The sequence below is a fragment of the Melanerpes formicivorus genome, unplaced genomic scaffold (assembly GCF_026170545.1).
Source record: "Melanerpes formicivorus ecotype bairdi unplaced genomic scaffold, bMelFor1.0.p_v2 SCAF_10, whole genome shotgun sequence".
Lineage (NCBI taxonomy): Eukaryota > Metazoa > Chordata > Aves > Piciformes > Picidae > Melanerpes > Melanerpes formicivorus.
The window spans coordinates 20958708-20977796 of NW_027142362.1; the positions used below are offsets into that span (position 1 = coordinate 20958708).

Genomic DNA, 19089 nt, shown 5'->3' on the forward strand with positions numbered 1-19089 from the left:
GCTCAGCACCAGAGAGAGGCAACCAAGGCAGCATGGCTGTGATGGGAGCAGGGTCAGCCCCTGGGAGGCAGAGCTGGAAGAGGAATTTGATCTCCTCTCTCTGCTCCCCCAAGCTGTGCTCCCAGCTCCTGAGGGGTGCCACAGGGAGCTGCTGCTGCTGCTGCAGCCTTTTTGCAGCGATTTCAAACACACTCAGCCAGTTCCCAGGAGCTCTCCTCCTGCCCACAGCCTTCCCTTGTTGCTCTGTGTCTCACCACCTTCCTCCCTCGGCCCATCTGCTGTTGTCTCAGCCGTGCCAGATCCTCCATGGAAGGAGCTTTTGGGGCAGCCAGAAGCTTCACAACCCTCAGCACTGGCTAAAAACAATGATTCATCTCCTTGCTGGGGCACCAGGAAGGGCTGAAGGCTTTCCCAGCTCCTGCCTGGCTTTGTTGGGCCAGAAAGATGGAGCAGGGAAGGTGAAAGGGCAGCTCCACACCTGGGAGGTGATGCAGGGTGAGAGCCCTCTGCCAAGGCATCCCAGTCAGAGGCTGATCATTCTGAGGACATTAATGAGATGAAGATGAGATTAATGAGATGCTCATCACAGGGACCTGGCCAGGCTGGATCTAAGGGCTGAAGCCACTGGGATGAGGTTCAGCAAGGCCAAGGGCTGGATCCTGCTCTTGGGGCACAACAGCCCCATGGAAGCTGCAGGCCTGGGGCAGAGGGGCTGGAAAGTGCCCAGCAGGAAAGGCCCTGGGGGTGCTGGGTGCCAGCAGCTGGAGAGGAGCCAGCAGTGCCCAGCTGGGCAAGGAGGCCACCAGCAGCCTGGCCTGGAGCAGCACTGGTGTGGGCAGCAGGAGCAGGGCAGGGATTGTGTCCTGTGCTGGGCACTGCTGAGGCTGCACCTGGAGTGCTGGCTGCAGGTCTGGCTCCTCACTGCCAGCAGGACACTGAGAGGCTGGAGCAGGGCCAGAGAAGGGCAGCAGAGCTGGGGAAGGGGCTGGAGAAGAGGGCTGGGGAGGAGCAGCTGAGGGAGCTGGGGGGGTTGGTGTGGAGCAGAGGAGGCTGAGGGAGACCTCATTGCTCTCTGCAGCTCCCTGAGAGGAGGCTGCAGGCAGCTGGGCTTGGGCTCTGCTCCCTAGTAACAAAAAGGGAAGAAATGGCCCCAGGTTGCTCCAGGGGAGGGGCAGGTTGGCCATGAGGAACAACTTCTTCCCCAGAAGGGTTGCCAAGGCCTGGCCCAGGCTGCCCAGAGCAGCAATGTAGTCTCCCTCCCCAGAGGGGTTTCAGAGCTGTGGGGATGTCATGCTGAGGGCCATGGTAGGTAGATAATGGTTGGACTCAATGACCTGCAAGGTCCTTTCCAGTCTAACCACCCCCCTGATTCTCTCATATCAAATCCATCACAGGTGAGGTCTCAGGAGGTCTGAAGCAGTTCTCCTCTGAGCTCCTAACTCAGCAGATGATCCCAACTGGAAACCCTTCCCAGCTCCATTTCATTGATGACCTTTCCATTTGCTTCCAGGTTTCCAACGCAGATCAGGTGAATCAGAGTCACAGGATGGTCCAGGCCAGAAGGCACCTCCAGAGCTCACCCAGTCCAAGCCCCTGCAGCCAGCAGGGCCATCCCCAGCTAGATCAGGTTGCCCAGGGCCTCATCCAGCCTCATCTTGAACATCTATCTCCAGGTTTGGAGCCTCAGCCACCTCCCTGGGCAACCTGCTGCAGTGCTCCAGCAGCCTCCTGGGGCACAACTTGTTCCTCACCTCCAATCTCAATCTGCTCTGCTCTGGCTTGAAGCCATTGCCCCTGGTGCTGTCCCTGCAGGCCTTTGGGAACAGTCTCTCTGCAGCTTTCCTGTAGCCCCCTTCAGGTACTGGAAGGTTGCTCTAAGTTGTACCTGGAGCCTTCTCTTCTCCAGGCTGAACACCCCCAGCTCCCTCAGCCTGGCCTCAGAGCAGAGCTGCTCCAAGCCCCTGAGCATTTTCATGGCCTCTCCATCAGCTCCAGGTCCTTCCTGTGTTGAGGGCTCCAGGTGATGTCTCACAGAGCAGAGCAGAGGGGCAGGATCCTCTCTCTCCATCTCTGGCCACACTGCTTTGCATGAAGCCCAGGCTGCCCTTGGCCTCCTGTGCTGCAGGCTCACACTGCCTGCTCCTGCCCAGCTTCTCCCCCCCCCCAGCAACCCTAATTCCTTTTCCTCAGGGCTGCTTTCTGTCTCCTCCTCCCCCAGCCTGTAGTGCCAGTGAGGATTGCTCAGCCCAGGTGCAGGACCTGCCCTTGCTCTTGTTGAACCTTAGGAGGGTCTCCTGGGCACCACCTCTGCAGCCTGCCCAGGTCCCTCTGGCACATGGACAGCACCACTCAGCTTGGTGCCAGCTGCACACTGCTGCTGCTGCCTGGATCCCCGTGGCTATAGCACTGATGGCTGCCCTGGCTCATGCCTTGCAGGGCCTGGTGGCTTTTTGAGGCTTCTGTGGGCAGGCCCTTTGCCCTCAGCCAGCTGCGGGCCCTGCCAAGCTCTTCCCCCAGGGCAGGTTGTGTGCTGAGCAGCTCAGCCTGCAGAGGTCACTGCGGCTCTGCTGTGCTGCACCTCACAGCCTGACTGCAGCAGGGCTGGGGCACAGCTGTGGGGAGAGCTAGGGGCTGCAGCTCCCTGGGGGGTCAGCAGTGCTGCACTGCAACAGGCAGGCCCCCAGCTCAGGGCAGGCTGGAGCTCTGGAGGCCTTGGGCAAGCTGATCTAGCAGGGAGGTGTCCCTGCCCGTGGCAGGGAGCTTGGAGGGGATCATGGCTGAGGCGCCTTCCAACCTGAGCCACTCTGATCCTCAAGCCAGCAGCACCCCACAGCCAGGGCCTCCAGCTGCCCTCCTTGGCTCCACCATGAGAGCTGCTGGGCTGATAGACCCCAGCTGCTCCTTGGTTTCTAGGCCTAACAGCCCCATTCCCAACTGGCAAATCCAGGCAAGGGCTTGGCACTGGGTGGTCTCTCAGGTCCCTTCCAACCCAAACCACTCTCTGACTCTCTACCTCTTCCTCTGTACAGATCACAGAATCACAGACTGGGAGGGGTAGGAAGGGACCTCCAGAGTCCAGCCCCTACCAGAGCAGGGCACCCAGGGCAGGGCACCCAGGAACACATCCAGACAGGGCTGGAAAGGCTCCACAGGATACTCCACAACCTCTCTGGGCAGCCTGCTCCAGGCCTCCAGCAGCCTCACACCAAAGAAGTTTCTCCTCCTGCTGAGGTGGAACTTCCTGGGTCCCAGCTTGTGCCCTTTGTTCCTTGTCCTGTCCCTGGGCACCACCACACAGAGCCTGGCCCCATCCTGCTGCCAGCCAGCCCTCAGCTATTGATAGACATTGATCAGGTCCCCTCAGCCTCCTCCTCTCCAGGCTAAACAGCCCCAGGGCTCTCAGCCTCTCCTCCTAAGAGAGCTGCTCCAGGCCCTTCAGCACCCTCCCAGCCCTTGGATCCTCACCTGGCTGAGAGCTAAACCCCCCCAGGGCTCTCAGTCCTGCTTCCCAGCAGGAAGTTCAGGACCCCATCAGTCTCTCCCTGCTCCCCCAAAGGCTCTGTTCTTGGAGATGCCAACTGCAAAGTCAGGACCTGAGTACAGCCTCTTTGGTTTGCTCCTTAACAACTCCTGGCTCCAGCAGAGCCTCCTGCAGCACTTAGTCCTCCTCAGGCACCAGGGCAGAGCCTTTTGGGCTGCCTAGGATGCTCCTGGCTCTCAGCTTCCTCCTTCTCTGCTTCCACCCTGCCTGGATGCTTTGTGAGCTGCTGCTGGGAGAGCTGCATGCAGCCAGCAGTGGCTGTAGGCCACCCTGCAAGCCACCAAGGTGCTTCCTGCAGGGGTCTCCAGGCCTTGTTCACCCAGCAAGATGCTTGTCCCACCCAGTGCTGCTGGAGATGGGGAGCTGCTGGCCATCAGTGGTGGGGAGGGGGAGCTGGTGACCATCAGTGGTGGGGAGGGGGAGCTGGTGACCATCAGTGGTGGGGAGGGGGAGCTGCTGACCATCAGTGGTGGGGAGGGGGGGGTGCTGACCATCAGTGGTGGTGGTGGGGAGGAGCTGCTGACCAGCTGCTGACCATCAGTGGTGGTGATGTGCTGCAGTTTCCATCCCCTGCTCCTTGGCCTATCCCAGGGCACAGTGAGCAGAGGCTGTCCCTGTCCCTTCCTTCCTGACCCCCAGCCCTCAGCTAGTGAGAGACATTGAGCAGATCCCTCTCAGCCTTCTCCTCTCCACACTGCACAGCCCCAGGGCTCTCAGCCTCTCCTCACCAGCAGTGCTCCAGGCCCTGCAGCATCCTTGGAGCCCTCCCTTGGACTCTCTCCAGCAGCTCCCTGTCCCTCCTGAGCTGGGGAGCCCAGAGCTGGATGCAGTATTCCAGGGGAGGTCTCAGCAGGGCAGAGCAGAGGGGGAGGAGAACCTCCCTGGCCCTGCTGGCCACACTCTGCTGAGTGCCCCCCAGGACCCCCTTGGCCTTCTGGGCCCCCAGGGCACATTGCTGTCCCATGCAGGCCTTGCTGCCCCCCAGCACTCCTGGGTGCTTCTCCTCCCTGCTGCTCCCCAGCAGATCCCCTCCCAGCCTGTGCTGCTGCAGTTCATTCTTCCTGCCCAGCTGCAGCACTCTGCACTTCCTACTCTGTTTCCTGCTCTGGCAGGTCAGGGCCTCTGTGCTGCTGCTGCTGCCCACACCTTTGGGACTCTCCAGCTGTTAGTTATTTAAACCCTTTGGCTGACTTGGACCAATTCTGACCCAGAGAGAGACCTCCAGTGTTGGTACTTTGGCCAAGCACAGCTCAGCTCCCCCCACTCAGAGAGGTTTTGCTCCCTGAGCAGCCTGGTGGCACCCAGGCAGTGGGACAGGTAGGGGTGTGGGAGGGTGTCCCAGGGGTGGGTAAGGAGAGAGGTGCTCTGGGGGTGTCCAAACAGAGGGAGGGAGCTGGGGCAGAGCCTGGGGCAAGGCCTTGTGAGGGGCAGAGGACACAAGGCTAGAGGAATGCAGCTCCACAGGCTCTGCCACACCAGCAGCAAGTTTGCTCATCAGCATAATGTCACCTTCAGAGAGTGCTCCCAGAGCTGAGAAGGTTCTGGGAGCAGAGAGATGGAGACAGAGGTTTTGCTGAGGCCTGCAGGGACAGGGACAGGACCAGGAGCAGTCTTTGCACCCTGGCAGGCTGAGGCTGGACATAAGGAAGAAATTCTCCAACATTCTCCCAGGATCCCTTCAGCTGCTGCCCAGGGCCTGGAGGCAGCCTGCAGGCTGCAGAGAGACTTCCTGAGGGTGTCCAGAGCCAGGCCAAAGGGGAAGGGCTGGAAGCTGAGGCAGAGCAGGGCCAGACTGGAGCTGAGGAAGAAGGTCTTCAGTGTGAGGGTGGTGAGGCTCTGGCACAGGCTGCCCAGGGAGGCTGTGGCTGCCTCCTGCCTGGGGGTGTTGAAGGCCAGGCTGGATGAGGCCCTGAGCAGCTGAGTGTAGCTGAGAGATGTCCCTGGGCATGGCAGGGCTTGGAGCAGATGATCTGTGAGGCCCCTTCCAGCCTGAGCCTTCCTGGGATTCTGTGCTGAGTGTGGTGAGACTCTGGAGGGGCTGTGGCTGTCCCACAGGATCACAGCCACAGAATGGGCCAGGCCAGAAGGCACCTCCAGAGCTCATCCAAGCCCCTGCAGCCAGCAGGGACATCCCCAGCTAGATCAGGCTGCCCAGGGCCTCATCCAGCCTCACCTTGAACATCTCCAGGGCTGGAGCCTCAGCCACCTCCCTGAGCAACCTGCTGCAGTGCTCCAGCAGCCTCCTGGGGCAGAACTTGTTCCTCACCTCCAATCTCAATCTGCTCTGCTCTAGCTTGCAGCCATTGCCCCTGGGGCTGTCCCTGCAGGCCTTTGGGAGCAGTCTCTCTGCAGCCTTCCTGTAGCTCTCTTCAGGCACTGGGAGGCTGCTCTGAGGTCTGCCTGGAGCCTTCTCTTCTCCAGGCTGAACACCCCCAGCTCCCTCAGCCTGGCCTCAGAGCAGAGCTGCTCCAAGCCCCTGAGCATTTCCATGGCCTCCTCTGGAGCCTCTCCATCAGCTCCAGGTCCTTCCTGTGCTGAGGGCTCCAGGCCTGCACACAGCACTGCAGGTGAGGTCTCAGCAGAGCCCAGTGGCAGAATCTCCTCTGTGGCTCTGCTGTCAGTGCTGCCCTTGGCCTCCTGTGCTGCAGGCTCACCCTGCCTGCTCCTGGCCAGCTCCTGACTGGAAGCATTCAGGGTCAGGCTGGCTGGGGCTTTGAGCACCAAGTGAAAGGTGTCCCTGCTCCTGGCAGGAGGTCTGGCCCAGACATCTGGCACATCCCAACCCAGCCCATTCTGTGGATGTCTGCCATCAGCAGAGGCTCCTGGGCTTTGCTGGGTGCCAGCCCCAGGCTGGGTGCCCCGGGAGGTGCCCAGGCAGGTGCCCAGGCAGGTGCCAGCTGTTACTCACCAGCTGGATGGCAATCATCAGCACCGTTTTCAGCGTGAATGTCCTGTCACAGAGGTCAAACAAATCCTCCAGGCTAGGCCCCAGCAGCTCCAGTACCATGGCATTGTACTTCCCACAGGGTCCAAAGTAATACACCTGGGGCAGGCCTTCAGCTGCAAGGAGAGGAAAGGAATGAGGTCAGCCAACAGCCAAACCCTGCCTGCTGCGTGGCCACCTCGCTGGCCACAGCCCTGAGGCCAAGTGTGCCTCTGCCTGCTCCTGCCCAGCAAGCACATCAGCCTCAGCAGGCCCCAGGAATGCCCTGGAGGTTGGCTCACTGCAGGCTGAGCTCAGCTGCACCCCTGGACAGCCTGCAAAGGGGCAGCCTGGCCGCAGGGAGGTGCCTGGCTTGGAGGGCTCCAGCCTGGGGATGAAGCTGAGGAGCTCCCAGCTGCAGCCAGCACTGGCACCACACAGCCAGGCTGGCAGAGCAGAGCCTGGGGAGCAGGAGGAGAAGGGCCTGGGGATGATGAGCTCCCAGCTGCAGCCAGCACTGGCACCACACAGCCAGGCTGGCAGAGCAGAGCCTGGGGAGCAGGAGAAGGGCCTGGGGATGAGGAGCTCCCAGCTGCAGCCAGCACTGACACCATACAGCCAGGCTGGCAGAGCAGAGCCTGGGGAGCAGGAGGAGAAGGGCCTGGGGGGGTCACTTGATGACACTGGAAGGTCCTGAAAGGCTGCTGGAAGGTGCTGGAGGTCTGCCTGGAACCTTCTCTCCAGGCTGAACACCCCCAGCTCCCTCAGCCTGTCCCCAGAGCAGAGCTGCTCCAGCCCCCTAACTATGTTTGTGGCCTCCTCTGGAGCCTCTCCATCAGCTCCAGGTCCTTCCTGTGCTGAGGGCTCCAGCCCTGCACACAGCCCTGCAGGTGAGGTCTCACAGGGCAGAACAGAGGGGCAGGATCCTCTCTCTCCATCTCTGGCCACACTGCTTTGGGTGCAGCCCAGGCTGCCCTTGGCCTTCCAGGCTGCCAGTGCCACCAGCAAGCAGAGCCACCAAGCCTGAGTGCAAAGCATTGTGCTCTAAGGTCAAACCCTCTTTGTCCAGCTGGCAGGGGGCAGAGCCCAGCCTCCCCCCCACCAGCTCAGCAGCAGCTCTCTCAGCCAGCCTGGGCACTTCCCACACTTGGCTGGCAGCAGCTTCTGGCCTGGATCAGCTTCTGAGAGGCACCAGAAGACAAGGGAAAGACAAACCCTGGTGAACAGGAGCTGAGGGAGCTGCAGGGAGACACTTGAGTTAACCACAACCAAATCTCACAGCAGCCCACACAGGGAGGACTTGGAGCAGCACTGGTGTGGGCAGCAGGAGCAGGGCAGGGATTGTGCCCTGTGCTGGGCACTGCTGAGGCTGCACCTGGAGTGCTGGCTGCAGGTCTGGCTCCTCACTGCCAGCAGGACACTGAGAGGCTGGAGCAGGGCCAGAGAAGGGCAGCAGAGCTGGGGAAGGGGCTGGAGAAGAGGGCTGGGGAGGAGCAGCTGAGGGAGCTGGGGGGGTTGGTGTGGAGCAGAGGAGGCTGAGGGAGACCTCATTGCTCTCTGCAGCTCCCTGAGAGGAGGCTGCAGGCAGCTGGGCTTGGGCTCTGCTCCCTAGGCTCAGGTGGGCAGAGGCCAACAGGATGGCATTCAACAAGTCCAAGTGCCAGGGGCTGCACTTTGGCCACAGCAACCCCAGGCAGAGCTACAGGCTGGGGGCAGAGGGGCTGAGAGCTGCCAAACAGAGAGGGAGCTGGGGGTGCTGATTGACAGCTGCCTGAACATGAGCCAGCAGTGTGCCCAGGGGGCCAAGAAGGCCAAGGGCATCCTGGCCTGCATCAGGAACAGTGTGGCCAGCAGGAGCAGGGAAGTCATTGTGCCCTGTGCTCAGCACTGGTTAGACCACACCTTGAGTCCTGTGTCCAGCTCTGGGCCCCTCAGCTTAGGAAGGACATTGAGAGACTTGAAGGTGTCCAGAGAAGGGCAACAAGGCTGGGGAGAGGCCTTGAGCACAGCCCTGTGAGGAGAGGCTGAGGGAGCTGGGGTTGCTTAGACTGGAGAAGAGGAGGCTCAGGGGAGACCTCATTGCTGTCTACAACTCCCTGAAGGGAGGTTGTAGCCAGGTGGGGGTTGGTCTCTTCTCCCAGGCAAGCAGCAGCAGAACAAGAGGACACAGTCTCAAGCTGTGCCAGGGGAGGTTTAGGCTGGAGGTGAGGAGAAAGTTCTTCCCAGAGAGAGTCACTGGTAATTGGGATGTGCTGCCCAGGGAGGTGGTGGAGTCCCCATGCCTGGAGGTGTTCCAGAGGGGATTGGATGTGGCACTTGGTGCCATGGTCTAGCCATGAGGTCTGTGGTGACAGGTTGGACTTAGTGATCCTTGAGGTCTCTTCCACCCTTGGTGATACTGTGATGCTGTGAGAGCAGGAGAGGAACTGGCCTGGAATTGTGCCAGGGGAGGCTTAGGTTGGAAAGGAAGAACAATTCCTTTGGTGCCAGAGTGGTCAGGGATTGGCAGAGGCCCAGCAGCCAGCACCACAGAGGAGATTCTGCCACTGGGCTCTGCTGAGACCTCACCTGCAGTGCTGGGTGCAGGCCTGGAGCCCTCAGCACAGGAAGGACCTGGAGCTGATGGAGAGGCTCCAGGGGAGGCCATGAAATGCTCAGGGGCTTGGAGCAGCTCTGCTCTGAGGCCAGGCTGAGGGAGCTGGGGGTGTTCAGCCTGGAGAAGAGAAGGCTCCAGGCAGACCTCAGAGCAGCCTCCCAGTGCCTGAAGAGAGCTACAGGAAGGCTGCAGAGAGACTGCTCCCAAAGGCCTGCAGGGACAGCCCCAGGGGCAATGGCTGCAAGCTAGAGCAGAGCAGATTCAGATTGGAGGTGAGGAACAAGTTCTGCCCCAGGAGGCTGCTGGAACACTGCAGCAGGTTGCTCAGGGAGGTGGCTGAGGCTCCAGCCCTGGAGATGTTCAAGGGGAGGCTGGATGAGGCCCTGGGCAGCCTGATCTAGCTGGGGATGGCCCTGCTGGCTGCAGGGGCTTGGATGAGCTCTGGAGGTGCCTTCTGGCCTGGCCCATTCTATGCTTCCATGCTAAGTCCAAGCAGGGCTGTGCCAGGTCCCCTCCCCAGGAGCCCATCCTGCTCCAGAGCTCCCTGGGCCCCCCCTTGGTCTGCAGCTTGGCCAGGAGGTGCTGGAGCCAGGCCAGGAGGCTGTGCTGGTGGGGGCCTGGCTGCAGCTGGGGTTGCTGCTGCTGCAGTGCAGCTCCACAGCCTGGCTGCATGGAGAGCTGCAGAGAGCATCCCCTGCAGCAGGGCCAGGAGAGGCTTCAGCAGCTCAGGGACGGCCTGGGGCAAGGCTGCTGCCTCCTGCCCTCCTCTAGCTTGTGCCCACAAAGCAAAGGTCAGCTATGGGGTGAGCTGCTGGCCTGCCTGCCAGCCACAGCAGTGCTGCTCTGGAGGTGGGCAGCAGGAGTGGGCAGCTGCAGCTGCCAGGGCTGGCTGCAGCCTTCCTCCACACTCCCTAATTACAGAGGGCTGCAGCTGGGCTGCAGCAACCAGCATTTAGGTGGCCTCAAGTCACTCCAGGCCCCTCAGGGTGCTCCCCCAGTGGGACTTGTTTACATCCACCCACACCAGCCTGACTGAAATGACCTCTGCTGCCTAATTGCAATGGGAAGGGCAGCCTTGTGCAACAGGGATGGAAAGAATCCCTTGGGAAAGGACAGGGCTGCCTGCAGGGAGGAGAGCAGGGCTGGGGCACAGCAAGGGTAACAGTGTGAGAGAAGAATGTCAGCAATGGAGAAGGCTGCAGGCAGAGCTCAGAGCAGCCTCCCAGGAGCTGAAGGGCTGCAGGAGAGCTGGGGAGGGACTCTGGAGAAGGGCTGGGAGGGACAGGCTGAGGGCCAATGGCTTTGAGCTGGAAGAGGGGAGACTGAGAGTGGAGAGGAGGAAGAAATTGCTGCCAGTGAGGGTGGGGAGAGACTGGCACAGGTTGCCCAGGGAGGCTGTGGCTGCCTCCTGCCTGGAGGTGTTGAGGGCCAGGCTGGATGAGGCCCTGAGCAGCCTGTGTTGGTGGGAGGTGTCCCTGCCCATGGCAGGGGCTGGAGCTGGCTGAGCTCTGGGGTCCCTTCCAGCCCAACCCACTCTGTGATTCTATGAAGTGCAGGCAGGCACAAAGCACTCAGCTGCTGGCTGGTGTGGGGCAGCAGCAGACCCCTGGGCTGCAGCAGCAGGCAGCTCTGCAGATGCTGCTGGGGCTGCAGGTGAGGCTGGGCTGTTGCCTCCACCCTCCCTCCTTCCTGCCCAGCAAGCAGGCTGCTCCCCTCAGCCAGCTGAGCAGCAGCAGGAGGCCCTGCAGCAAGCACTGAGCCTGCCCACGGCAGCAGAGGTGACCTCACTGGGCAAGTAGTGCTGGGGACAGCTCCCTGCCTGCAGCTCCTTCCCTGCATCTGCTCCCTGCAGCCCCTTCCCTGCATCTGCTCCCTGCAGCCCCTTCCCTGCATCTGCTCCCTGCAGCCCCTTCCCTGCATCTGCTCCCTGCAGCCCCCTCCCTGCATCTGCTCCCTGCAGCCCCCTGCCTGCAGCCCCCTCCCCGCCCCTCAGGGTGACTCAGCCGCTGCGTGGGCAGAGGACAGCAGCAGAGCTCTGCCGGTCCCCGGCTCCGGCTCAGCCTCCCCTGCTGCTCCCCAGCGCCGCCCGGGGCAGGCTGTGCCGCACGGCCAAGGCCCCGGCCCGCCGCGGGGCCCTGCGGGACCAGGGCCAGCAGCAGGGGAAGCAGGGAGCCAGGGGTGCCAGGGAGAGCAGCAGGGGAAGCAGGGAGCCAGGGGTGCCAGGGAGAGGAGCAGGGGAAGCAGGGAGCCAGGGGTGCCAGGGAGAGGAGCAGGGGAAGCAGGGTTCCAGGGGTGCCAGGGCGAGGAGCAGGGGAAGGAGGGTGCCAGGGGTGCCAGGGCAAGGAGCAGGGGAAGGAGGGTGCCAGGGGTGCCAGGGCAAGGAGCAGGGAAGGGAGGGTGCCAGGTGCCAGGGTTCCCCAGCTCTGGTGCCCTCCTCTGGCCCTGCTCCAGCCCCTCAGTGGATCCAGGTCTCCTTCTGAGGCATCCCAAACCTCCCAGCAGCAGCAGGTTTCTTGGCAGGGTTGGAGGGTGAAGGGTTTTCCCTCCCTGTTAGGATCTCAGCCCAGCAGCCTGGAGCAGGCTCTAGGTCTGGAGCAGGGGAATGGTTCAACAGGAGACACAGCCCCAGGGTGCACAGCTCCGGGGGGGGGGGGGGGGGGCACTCCACCACCTCCCTGGGCAGCCTCTTCCAGGGCTTGACCATTCTGGCAGCAAAGAAATTGCTCCTAATACCCAACTTAAAGCCCCTCTGGTGCAGCTGGAGGCCACATCCCTTGAGCTGTGGTCAGGTAGCTGGCAGGAGGGGCCCAGAGCAGCCTCAGCGCTGTGCCAGGGGTGGGCAGGACCCTGGCAGCTCTCAGGGCTGAGGACACAAGCTCTTTGCCCAGGGACTGCTGGCCCCACTCCAGCTCTCTGGGTCAGCCCATGGAGCATATGTCAGACCACCTGGAAGCAAAAGGAGCTCTCATCCTGTCCTGAGGTCCCCCCACAGAGTGACCATCAGGTCCTGGCTCCTGTGCCTGCTGCTTGCTTGCCCTGCTCCCCGCCCGCGGGCAGCCCGCCCCGGGCCTGCCTCTTCTGGAGCACCGAGGAGTGGATGCCACAGCCAGGCAGGACAGGCCTGCAGATGGCCACTGGGCAGCAGGCCCTGGGCCTCTCCTGCTGGGGGCTTGGAAGACTTCAGGGAGCAACTGTGAACAGCCATTCCTGAAGCTAATGTCCCTGCACTGGGAAGGGGAAGGAAGGGCACTGCAGAGGGCCTGCCAATGGCTCTGGATGGAGGGAGGCACTGCAGCAGCAGAGGAAGCATCAGCCAGCTGCAGAGGCATCAGCCAGCTGCAGAGGCAACAGCCAGCTGCAGAGGCATCAGCCAGCTGCAGAGGCAACAGCCAGCTGCAGAGGCATCACCCAGCTGCAGAGGCATCACCCAGCTGCAGAGGCATCACCCAGCTGCAGAAGAGTCACCCAGCTGCAGAAGAGTCACCCAGCTGCAGTGACAAAGGCAGGGCCTCAACATCTGATCAGCTTTTAACCTCCTCAGTAGTGCATTCACTGAGAGCAGCCCTGAGGAGAAGGACCTGGGGGTGCTGGGAGTGCAAAGCTGGAGATGAGCTGGCACTGAGTGCTGCCAGCCCAGAGCCAACCTGCCCTGGGCTGATCCCCAGCAGTGTGGGCAGCAGGGGCAGGGAGGGGATTCTGCCTCTGCTGTGCTCTGCTGAGACCTCCCTGCAGATCTGGGGCAGCTCTGGAGCCCTCAGCACAGCACAGACAGGGAGCTGGTGGAGCAGGGCCAGAGGAGGCCACAGCAGTGCTGGGGACAGCAGAGCTGGAGGCAGGACTGGAGGGGAGGTCAGAGCAGAGCCAAGGGGCAGGATCCCCTCTGCTGCCCTGCTGCCCACACTCCTCTGGCTGCAGCCCAGCACACAGCTGCCTGCTGGGCTGCATCAGGCCACTGCTGGCTCCTGGGGAGCTGCTCAGCACCCAGCACCCCCAGGGCTCTTTCTTCAGGGCTGCTCTCAGCTCACTCTGCACCCAGCCTGGAGCTGTGCCTGGCCTTGGCCTGACCCAGCTGCAGGACCTTGCCCTGTGCCCTGTTGAGCCTCCTGCAGCTGGCACTGGGCCACTTCTCCAGCCTGCCAAGAGCCTGGAGGAGCAGGGGAGGCACAGCAAGAGCTTAGAAGCTCTCAGACTGGGAGAGACTTCCTGCTGCAGTGGGTGCTCCATGCTGGCAGGGGAAGCCTGGGCTGGCTTGAGCAGCAAGCAGGAATTCAGGGCAGGGAAGCCCAATGGCAGCAGGTGGAAGCTCAAGGCCTCTGCTGGGGAAATCAGGGACTTTGCTAGAAAGAAAGCCAACAACAAACCCCCAAAGCACAGCACCTTTGGCTCCTCCTGGGATGTGCCTTTGATGCCTGCTGCAGGCTATAGTCACAAAGAGGCCTCTGAGGCCCAGGGCTGTAGGACACTGCTGTGATTGAGGAGAGCTCACCAAAGGCTCAGGGTTGTGGATGAGGGGATTGAGTCAGTCATCAGCAAATGTGCAGCTGACACCAAGCTGGGAGCAGATGTTGGTCAGTTAGAGGACAGAAGGGCTCTGCAGAGGGACCTTGCCAGGCTGGACAGATGGGCAGAGGCCAACAGGATGGCATTCAACAAGTCCAAGTGCCAGGGGCTGCACTTTGGCCACAGCAACCCCAGGCAGAGCTACAGGCTGGGGGCAGAGGGGCTGAGAGCTGCCAAACAGAGAGGGAGCTGGGGGTGCTGATTGACAGCTGCCTGAACATGAGCCAGCAGTGTGCCCAGGGGGCCAAGAAGGCCAAGGGCATCCTGGCCTGCATCAGGAAGAGTGTGTCCAGCAGGAGCAGGGAAGTCATTGTGCCCTGTGCTCAGCACTGCTTAGGCCACAGCTTGAGTCCTGTGTCCAGCTCTGGGCCCCTCAGCTTAGGAAGGACATTGAGAGACTTGAAGGTGTCCAGAGAAGGGCAACAAGGCTGGGGAGAGGCCTTGAGCACAGCCCTGTGAGGAGAGGCTGAGGGAGCTGGGGTTGCTTAGCCTGGAGAAGAGGAGGCTCAGGGGAGACCTCATTGCCCTCTACAACTACCTGCAGGGAGGTTGTAGCCAGGAGGGGGTTGGTCTCTTCTCCCAGGCACCCAGCACCAGAACAAGAGGACACAGTCTCAAGCTGTGCCAGGGGAGGTTTAGGCTGGAGGGGAGGAGAAAGTTCTTCCCAGAGAGAGTTGTTAGCCATTGGGATGTGCTGCCCAGGGAGGTGGTGGAGTCCCCATCCCTGGAGGGGTTCAAGAGGGGATTGGATGTGGCACTTGGTGCCATGGTCTGGTCATGAGGTCTGTGGTGACAGGTTGGACTTGGTGATCCTTGAGGTCTCTTCCACCCTTGGTGATACTGTGAGATTGCTGGAAAGCCTCTGGAGTTTTACACCATTTTCAGACTTGTGCCTCCTGGCTCAGGGCTGTCACTTGGCACACACAGAGCTGCCCTGCCCCTGCCACCTCCTGTGGCACCACAGCTCTGTCCTCCCTCCCAGCTCAGGTTCCTAGCCCCACACCATCACCCACACCCACACAATGATGCTCTTCTGACCAAACCTTTGCCAAAGGCAGCAGGAGGCTGCCCAGATCAGGCAGGGCAGGAGCTGAAGTCCAGTCAAGCCTGCAGGAGAGGGCTGGAGCAAGAGAGGAGCCAGAAACTTTGCCTTACCTGCACTGCCCAGCTGCTTGTAGAACCTGTACTCCAGGTGGAGCTGTGGTGCTCGGGACTTGATGGGTTCCTGCAAGAGAGAACACCCAAAGCCCCCTGGTCAGGAGCAGCCTGGCTGCAGAAACATCCTAGCACCTGGAACCTGCCCCAGCACAGCCTGCACCAACTGCCTCCAGCTGGCAGACAGCACAGCCTGGCCTGAAAGGCTCCCAACAGACTGCAGGAGGCCATCACTGCATGGAGCCTCCCAGTGCGCTGGGCTGGGCTGGAAGGGACCCCAGAGCTCAGCCAGCTCCAGCCCCTGCCATGGGCAGGGACACCTCCCACCAGCACAGGCTGCTCAGGGCCTCATCCAGCCTGGCCCTCAGCACCTCCAGGCAGGAGGCAGCCACAGCCTCCCTGGGCAACCTGTGCCAGTCTCTCCCCAGCCTCACTGACAACAATTTCTTCCTCCTCTCCACTCTCAGTCTCCCCTCTCCCAGCTCAAAGCCATTGGCCCTCAGCCTGTCCCTCCCAGCCCTTCTCCAGAGTCCCTCCCCAGCTCTCCTGCAGCCCTTCAGCTCCTGGGAGGCTGCTCTGAGCTCTGCCTGCAGCCTTCTCTTCTCCAGGCTGCACAGCCCCAACTCTCCCAGCCTGGCCCCACAGGGGAGGCTCTGCAGCCTCTGCTCATCCTGGTGGCCTCCTCTGGAGCCTCTGCAGCAGCTCCAGGTCCTTCCTGTGCTGGGGGCCCCAGAGCTGGAGGCAGTGCTGCAGGTGGGCTCTGAGCAGAGCAGAGCAGAGGGGCAGAATCCCCTCCCTGTGCTGCTGCTCTCCCTGCTCTGGCTGCAGCTCAGCACTCAGCTGGCTCTGGGCTGCCAGGGCCCAGGGCTGGCTCCTGGGGACTCTGTCACCACCTGACCCCCCCAAGGCCTTCTCCTGCAGGCTGCTCTCAGCCACTCCCCACTCAGCTAAGGTTCAATGTGAGCAGCACAAAAAGCAGTGAGACTTGCACCCTGGAGGAGGAAGAGGAGGAGGAGGAAGAGCTTCCTGATGGCAGCACAAAGCTGTGTCACAGCAGGCTTGCTCCTGCAGCAGACACTGGCAGAGGAGCAGGCAGGCTGCAGGAGGTGAAGCCCCAAGCTGATGCTGTGGGCTGTGGTTGGCCACAGGAGCTTTGGTGGTCACTGGCCTCTGTTTATGGAGGGTGTTGAGTCATGTGCCTGGGGGTGAAGCCAGACCACAGCCACAGGGCTGCACAGCAGGCACCAGGGCCCAGGCAGAGAGCTGCTGAGAGCACAGGGAAATGTCAGCCCCTGCCCAGCAGCTGCCACTCAGGCCCCTCAGAGCACCCCTGAAGGCTCTGTCTGCACACAGGGAAGAAGTCTGCAGTGCAACCAAGCTGGGACACTCCTCAGCTCACTGCCAGCTCTCTGTGAGCCACACAGGCAGCAAGGAGGCTGCTGCCAAGGGGAACTTCAGAGCCTGGAGCAAGAAGTGGTTAGGGTTATCGGGGCTGGAAGGGACTCCAAGGCTCAGCCAGCTCCAACCCCCTGCCCTGGTCAGGGACACCTCACACCACAGCAGGTTGCTCACAGCCACCTCCAGCCTGGCTGCAAACACCTCCAGGCAGGAGGCTTCCACCACCTCCCTGGGCAACCTGTGCCAGGCTCTCACCACCCTCATGGGCAACAACTTCTTCCTCACATCCAATCTCAATCTCCCCACTTCTAGTGCTGCTCCATCCCCCCCAGTCCTATCCCTCCCTGACACCCCAGAGCAGAGGGGCAGGATCCTCTCCCTCCACCTCTGGCAATGGGCACTGGCAGCCCAGAAGGCCAAGGGCAGCTCAGCTGCCACTGCCCATTGCTGGCTCCCTGGCCCAGGCCTGATTCCTGCCCCCCTCAGAGGTCTCCCAGACCCCTATCCCTCCCTGACACCCTCCAAAGTCCCTCCCCAGCTTTCCTGCAGCTCCTGCAAGGCCACCAGAAGCTCTCCTGGGAGCCTTCTCCTCTCCAGCCTGCACAACCCCAACTCTCTCAGGCTGTCTCCAGAGCAGAGCAGCTCCAGCCCTCTGCTCCTCCTCCAGGCCCTGCTCTGGACACCTTCCAGCCCCTCCAGAGCCTTCCTGCCACAGAGGCTCCAGAAGTGGCCCCAGAGCTCCAGCTGTGGTCTCAGCAGAGTGGAGCAGAGGGGCAGAATCCCCTCCCTGGCCCTGCTGGCCACACTTCTCTGGCTGCAGCCCAGGCTCTGCTTGGCTCTCTGGGCTGCAAGTGCTCCCTGCTGGCTCCTGTGGAGCTTCTCCTCCCCCAGCACCCCCAGACTTGTTTCACCTGGGCCAGGCAGCAGTGGGCACTCACCCAGGTGGCTCTGAGAGGGTCTGAATTTCTGTCTGGGTGCTGCTTCTCACAGCATTGTTTGGTTGGAAAAGGCCTGTAAGCTCATTCACTCCAAGCCTCAGCCCAGCCCCACCATGGCCACCACACCATGGCCCCAGCTGCCATGGCCACAGGGCTCTGCAGCACCTCCAGCCATGGGGACTGCAGCACCTCCCAGGGCAGCCTCTGCCAGTCCCTGACCCCTCTGGCAGGCAGTGCTCACTGCTGGTGCTGCAGCTCATGGGATCACCTTTGAAAGCCCAGGAGAAGCTTTACTGATCCCAGGTGAGGCTAAGAAGGCTGTGAGCAGCCTGCTCTAGTGGAGGATGTCCCTGCTGACTGCAGGGGGCTTGGACTGGGTGACCTCTGCAGGTGCCTTCCAACCCAACCCATTCTCTGGTTCAGCAGCACACCCTGGCTGTGTCCACAGCTTGGTTGCTGTCATCAGGTGTCCCTAACCCACCTCCTGCTCAGCAAGCACCAGGGCTCCTCCTGGGGGTGGATCCCCCCCAGGGCACCCTGAGCTGCCCTGCAGGCAGTTTGGTCTACTTCAGGGAGCATCTCCTGCCATTTGCCAGCAGCCTTGGCCAAACCAGGCCCTCCCCCACAGCTCTCTGCCACCTACTGCACATCACAGAAGGAGGAAGCAGGAGAGAGGAGATCTGTGGTGCTGGAAGGTGCTCAGAGCTCATGCAGCAAGTCCCCCTGGGTCTGCTGTGATGTGGAGGGCTCCAGGTCCTGCCAGACAAACCCAGCTGGGCAGCCAGGAGTCTGCTGCTGAAGCACATCAGAGTCACAACTGCAGGGGCAGGTGCCAGGGCCTGGATCTGTGCTCAAAGAGCAGGAGGGCAGGAAAGAGCCAGCAGCTGCAGACAGTGCAAGGGACTGCTGGAGGTCCTGGTGTGCAGGGGGGACAAGGCAGGGCAGAACCACAGCCTGCTGGGCTTGGAGAAGAGGAGGCAGAGGGAGACCTCATTGCTCTCTACTGCTCCCTGAAAGGAGGCTGCAGTGGAACACTGGCACAGGCTGCCCGGGGAGGCTGTGGCTGCCTCTTCCCTGGAGGTGTTCAGGGCCAGGCTGAGTGCTGAGCTGCAGCCAGAGCAGGGAGAGCAGCAGCACAGGGAGGGGATTCTGCCCCTCTGCTCTGCTCTGCTCTGCTCAGAGCCCACCTGCAGCACTGCCTCCAGCTCTGGGGCCCCCAGCACAGGAAGGACCTGGAGCTGCTGCAGAGGCTCCAGAGGAGGCCACCAGGATGAGCAGAGGCTGCAGAGCCTCCCCTGTGGGGCCAGGCTGGGAGAGTTGGGGCTGTGCAGCCTGGAGAAGAGAAGGCTGCAGGCAGAGCTCAGAGCAGCCTCCCAGGAGCTGAAGGGCTCCAGGAGAGCTGGGGAGGGACTCTGGAGAAGGGCTGGGAGGGACAGGCTGAGGGCCAATGGCTTTGAGCTGGGAGAGGGGAGACTGAGAGTGGAGAGGAGGAAGAAATTGTTGTCAGTGAGACTGGCACAGGTTGCCCAGGGAGGCTGTGGCTGCCTCCTGCCTGGAGGTGCTGAGGGCCAGGCTGGATGAGGCCCTGAGCAGCCTGTGCTGGTGGGAGGTGTCCCTGCCCATGGCAGGGGCTGGAGCTGGCTGAGCTCTGGGGTCCCTCCCAGCCCAGCCTGCTGTGTGGCTCCATGGTTCCACCAAAGCTGCTTTTGGTCTGAATGTTTCCCCCAGAGGAACTTCAGAAGTCTTGGAGCTCCTACTCACCAGTTTGATGGCTACATACTCATTGGTGTAGAGATTTTTACCTGTAAAGAGAAGACAGAAAACATCTTTGAGTTGCACATCCAACAGCTGCAGGCAGAGGCAGCAGGCAGAGCTGTGGCACCCATGGCCAGCAGCTGTCTCTGCTCAGTGTCCTGCTGCAAGCTCTGCCTCTAACAAGCTGGGAGCCTGGGGGGCATGCAGCAGAGTGTGGCCAGCA

General features: G+C 61.9%; 1 protein-coding gene across 3 annotated transcripts in view; it reads right to left on the reverse strand.

Moving 5' to 3' along the window:
- Positions 1 to 19089, reverse strand: part of CSNK1G1 (casein kinase 1 gamma 1) — an 84803-nt gene that overhangs the window by 28463 nt on the left and 37251 nt on the right. For all 3 annotated transcript variants that reach the window (XM_068144180.1, XM_068144178.1, XM_068144179.1), the window contains 3 exons: positions 18873 to 18913; positions 14776 to 14845; positions 6450 to 6601 (listed from right to left, as the gene is read on the reverse strand). In XM_068144180.1, coding sequence (XP_068000281.1) covers positions 6450 to 6601; positions 14776 to 14845; positions 18873 to 18913 — 263 coding nt within the window. The remainder of the gene's footprint in view (positions 1 to 6449; positions 6602 to 14775; positions 14846 to 18872; positions 18914 to 19089) is intronic.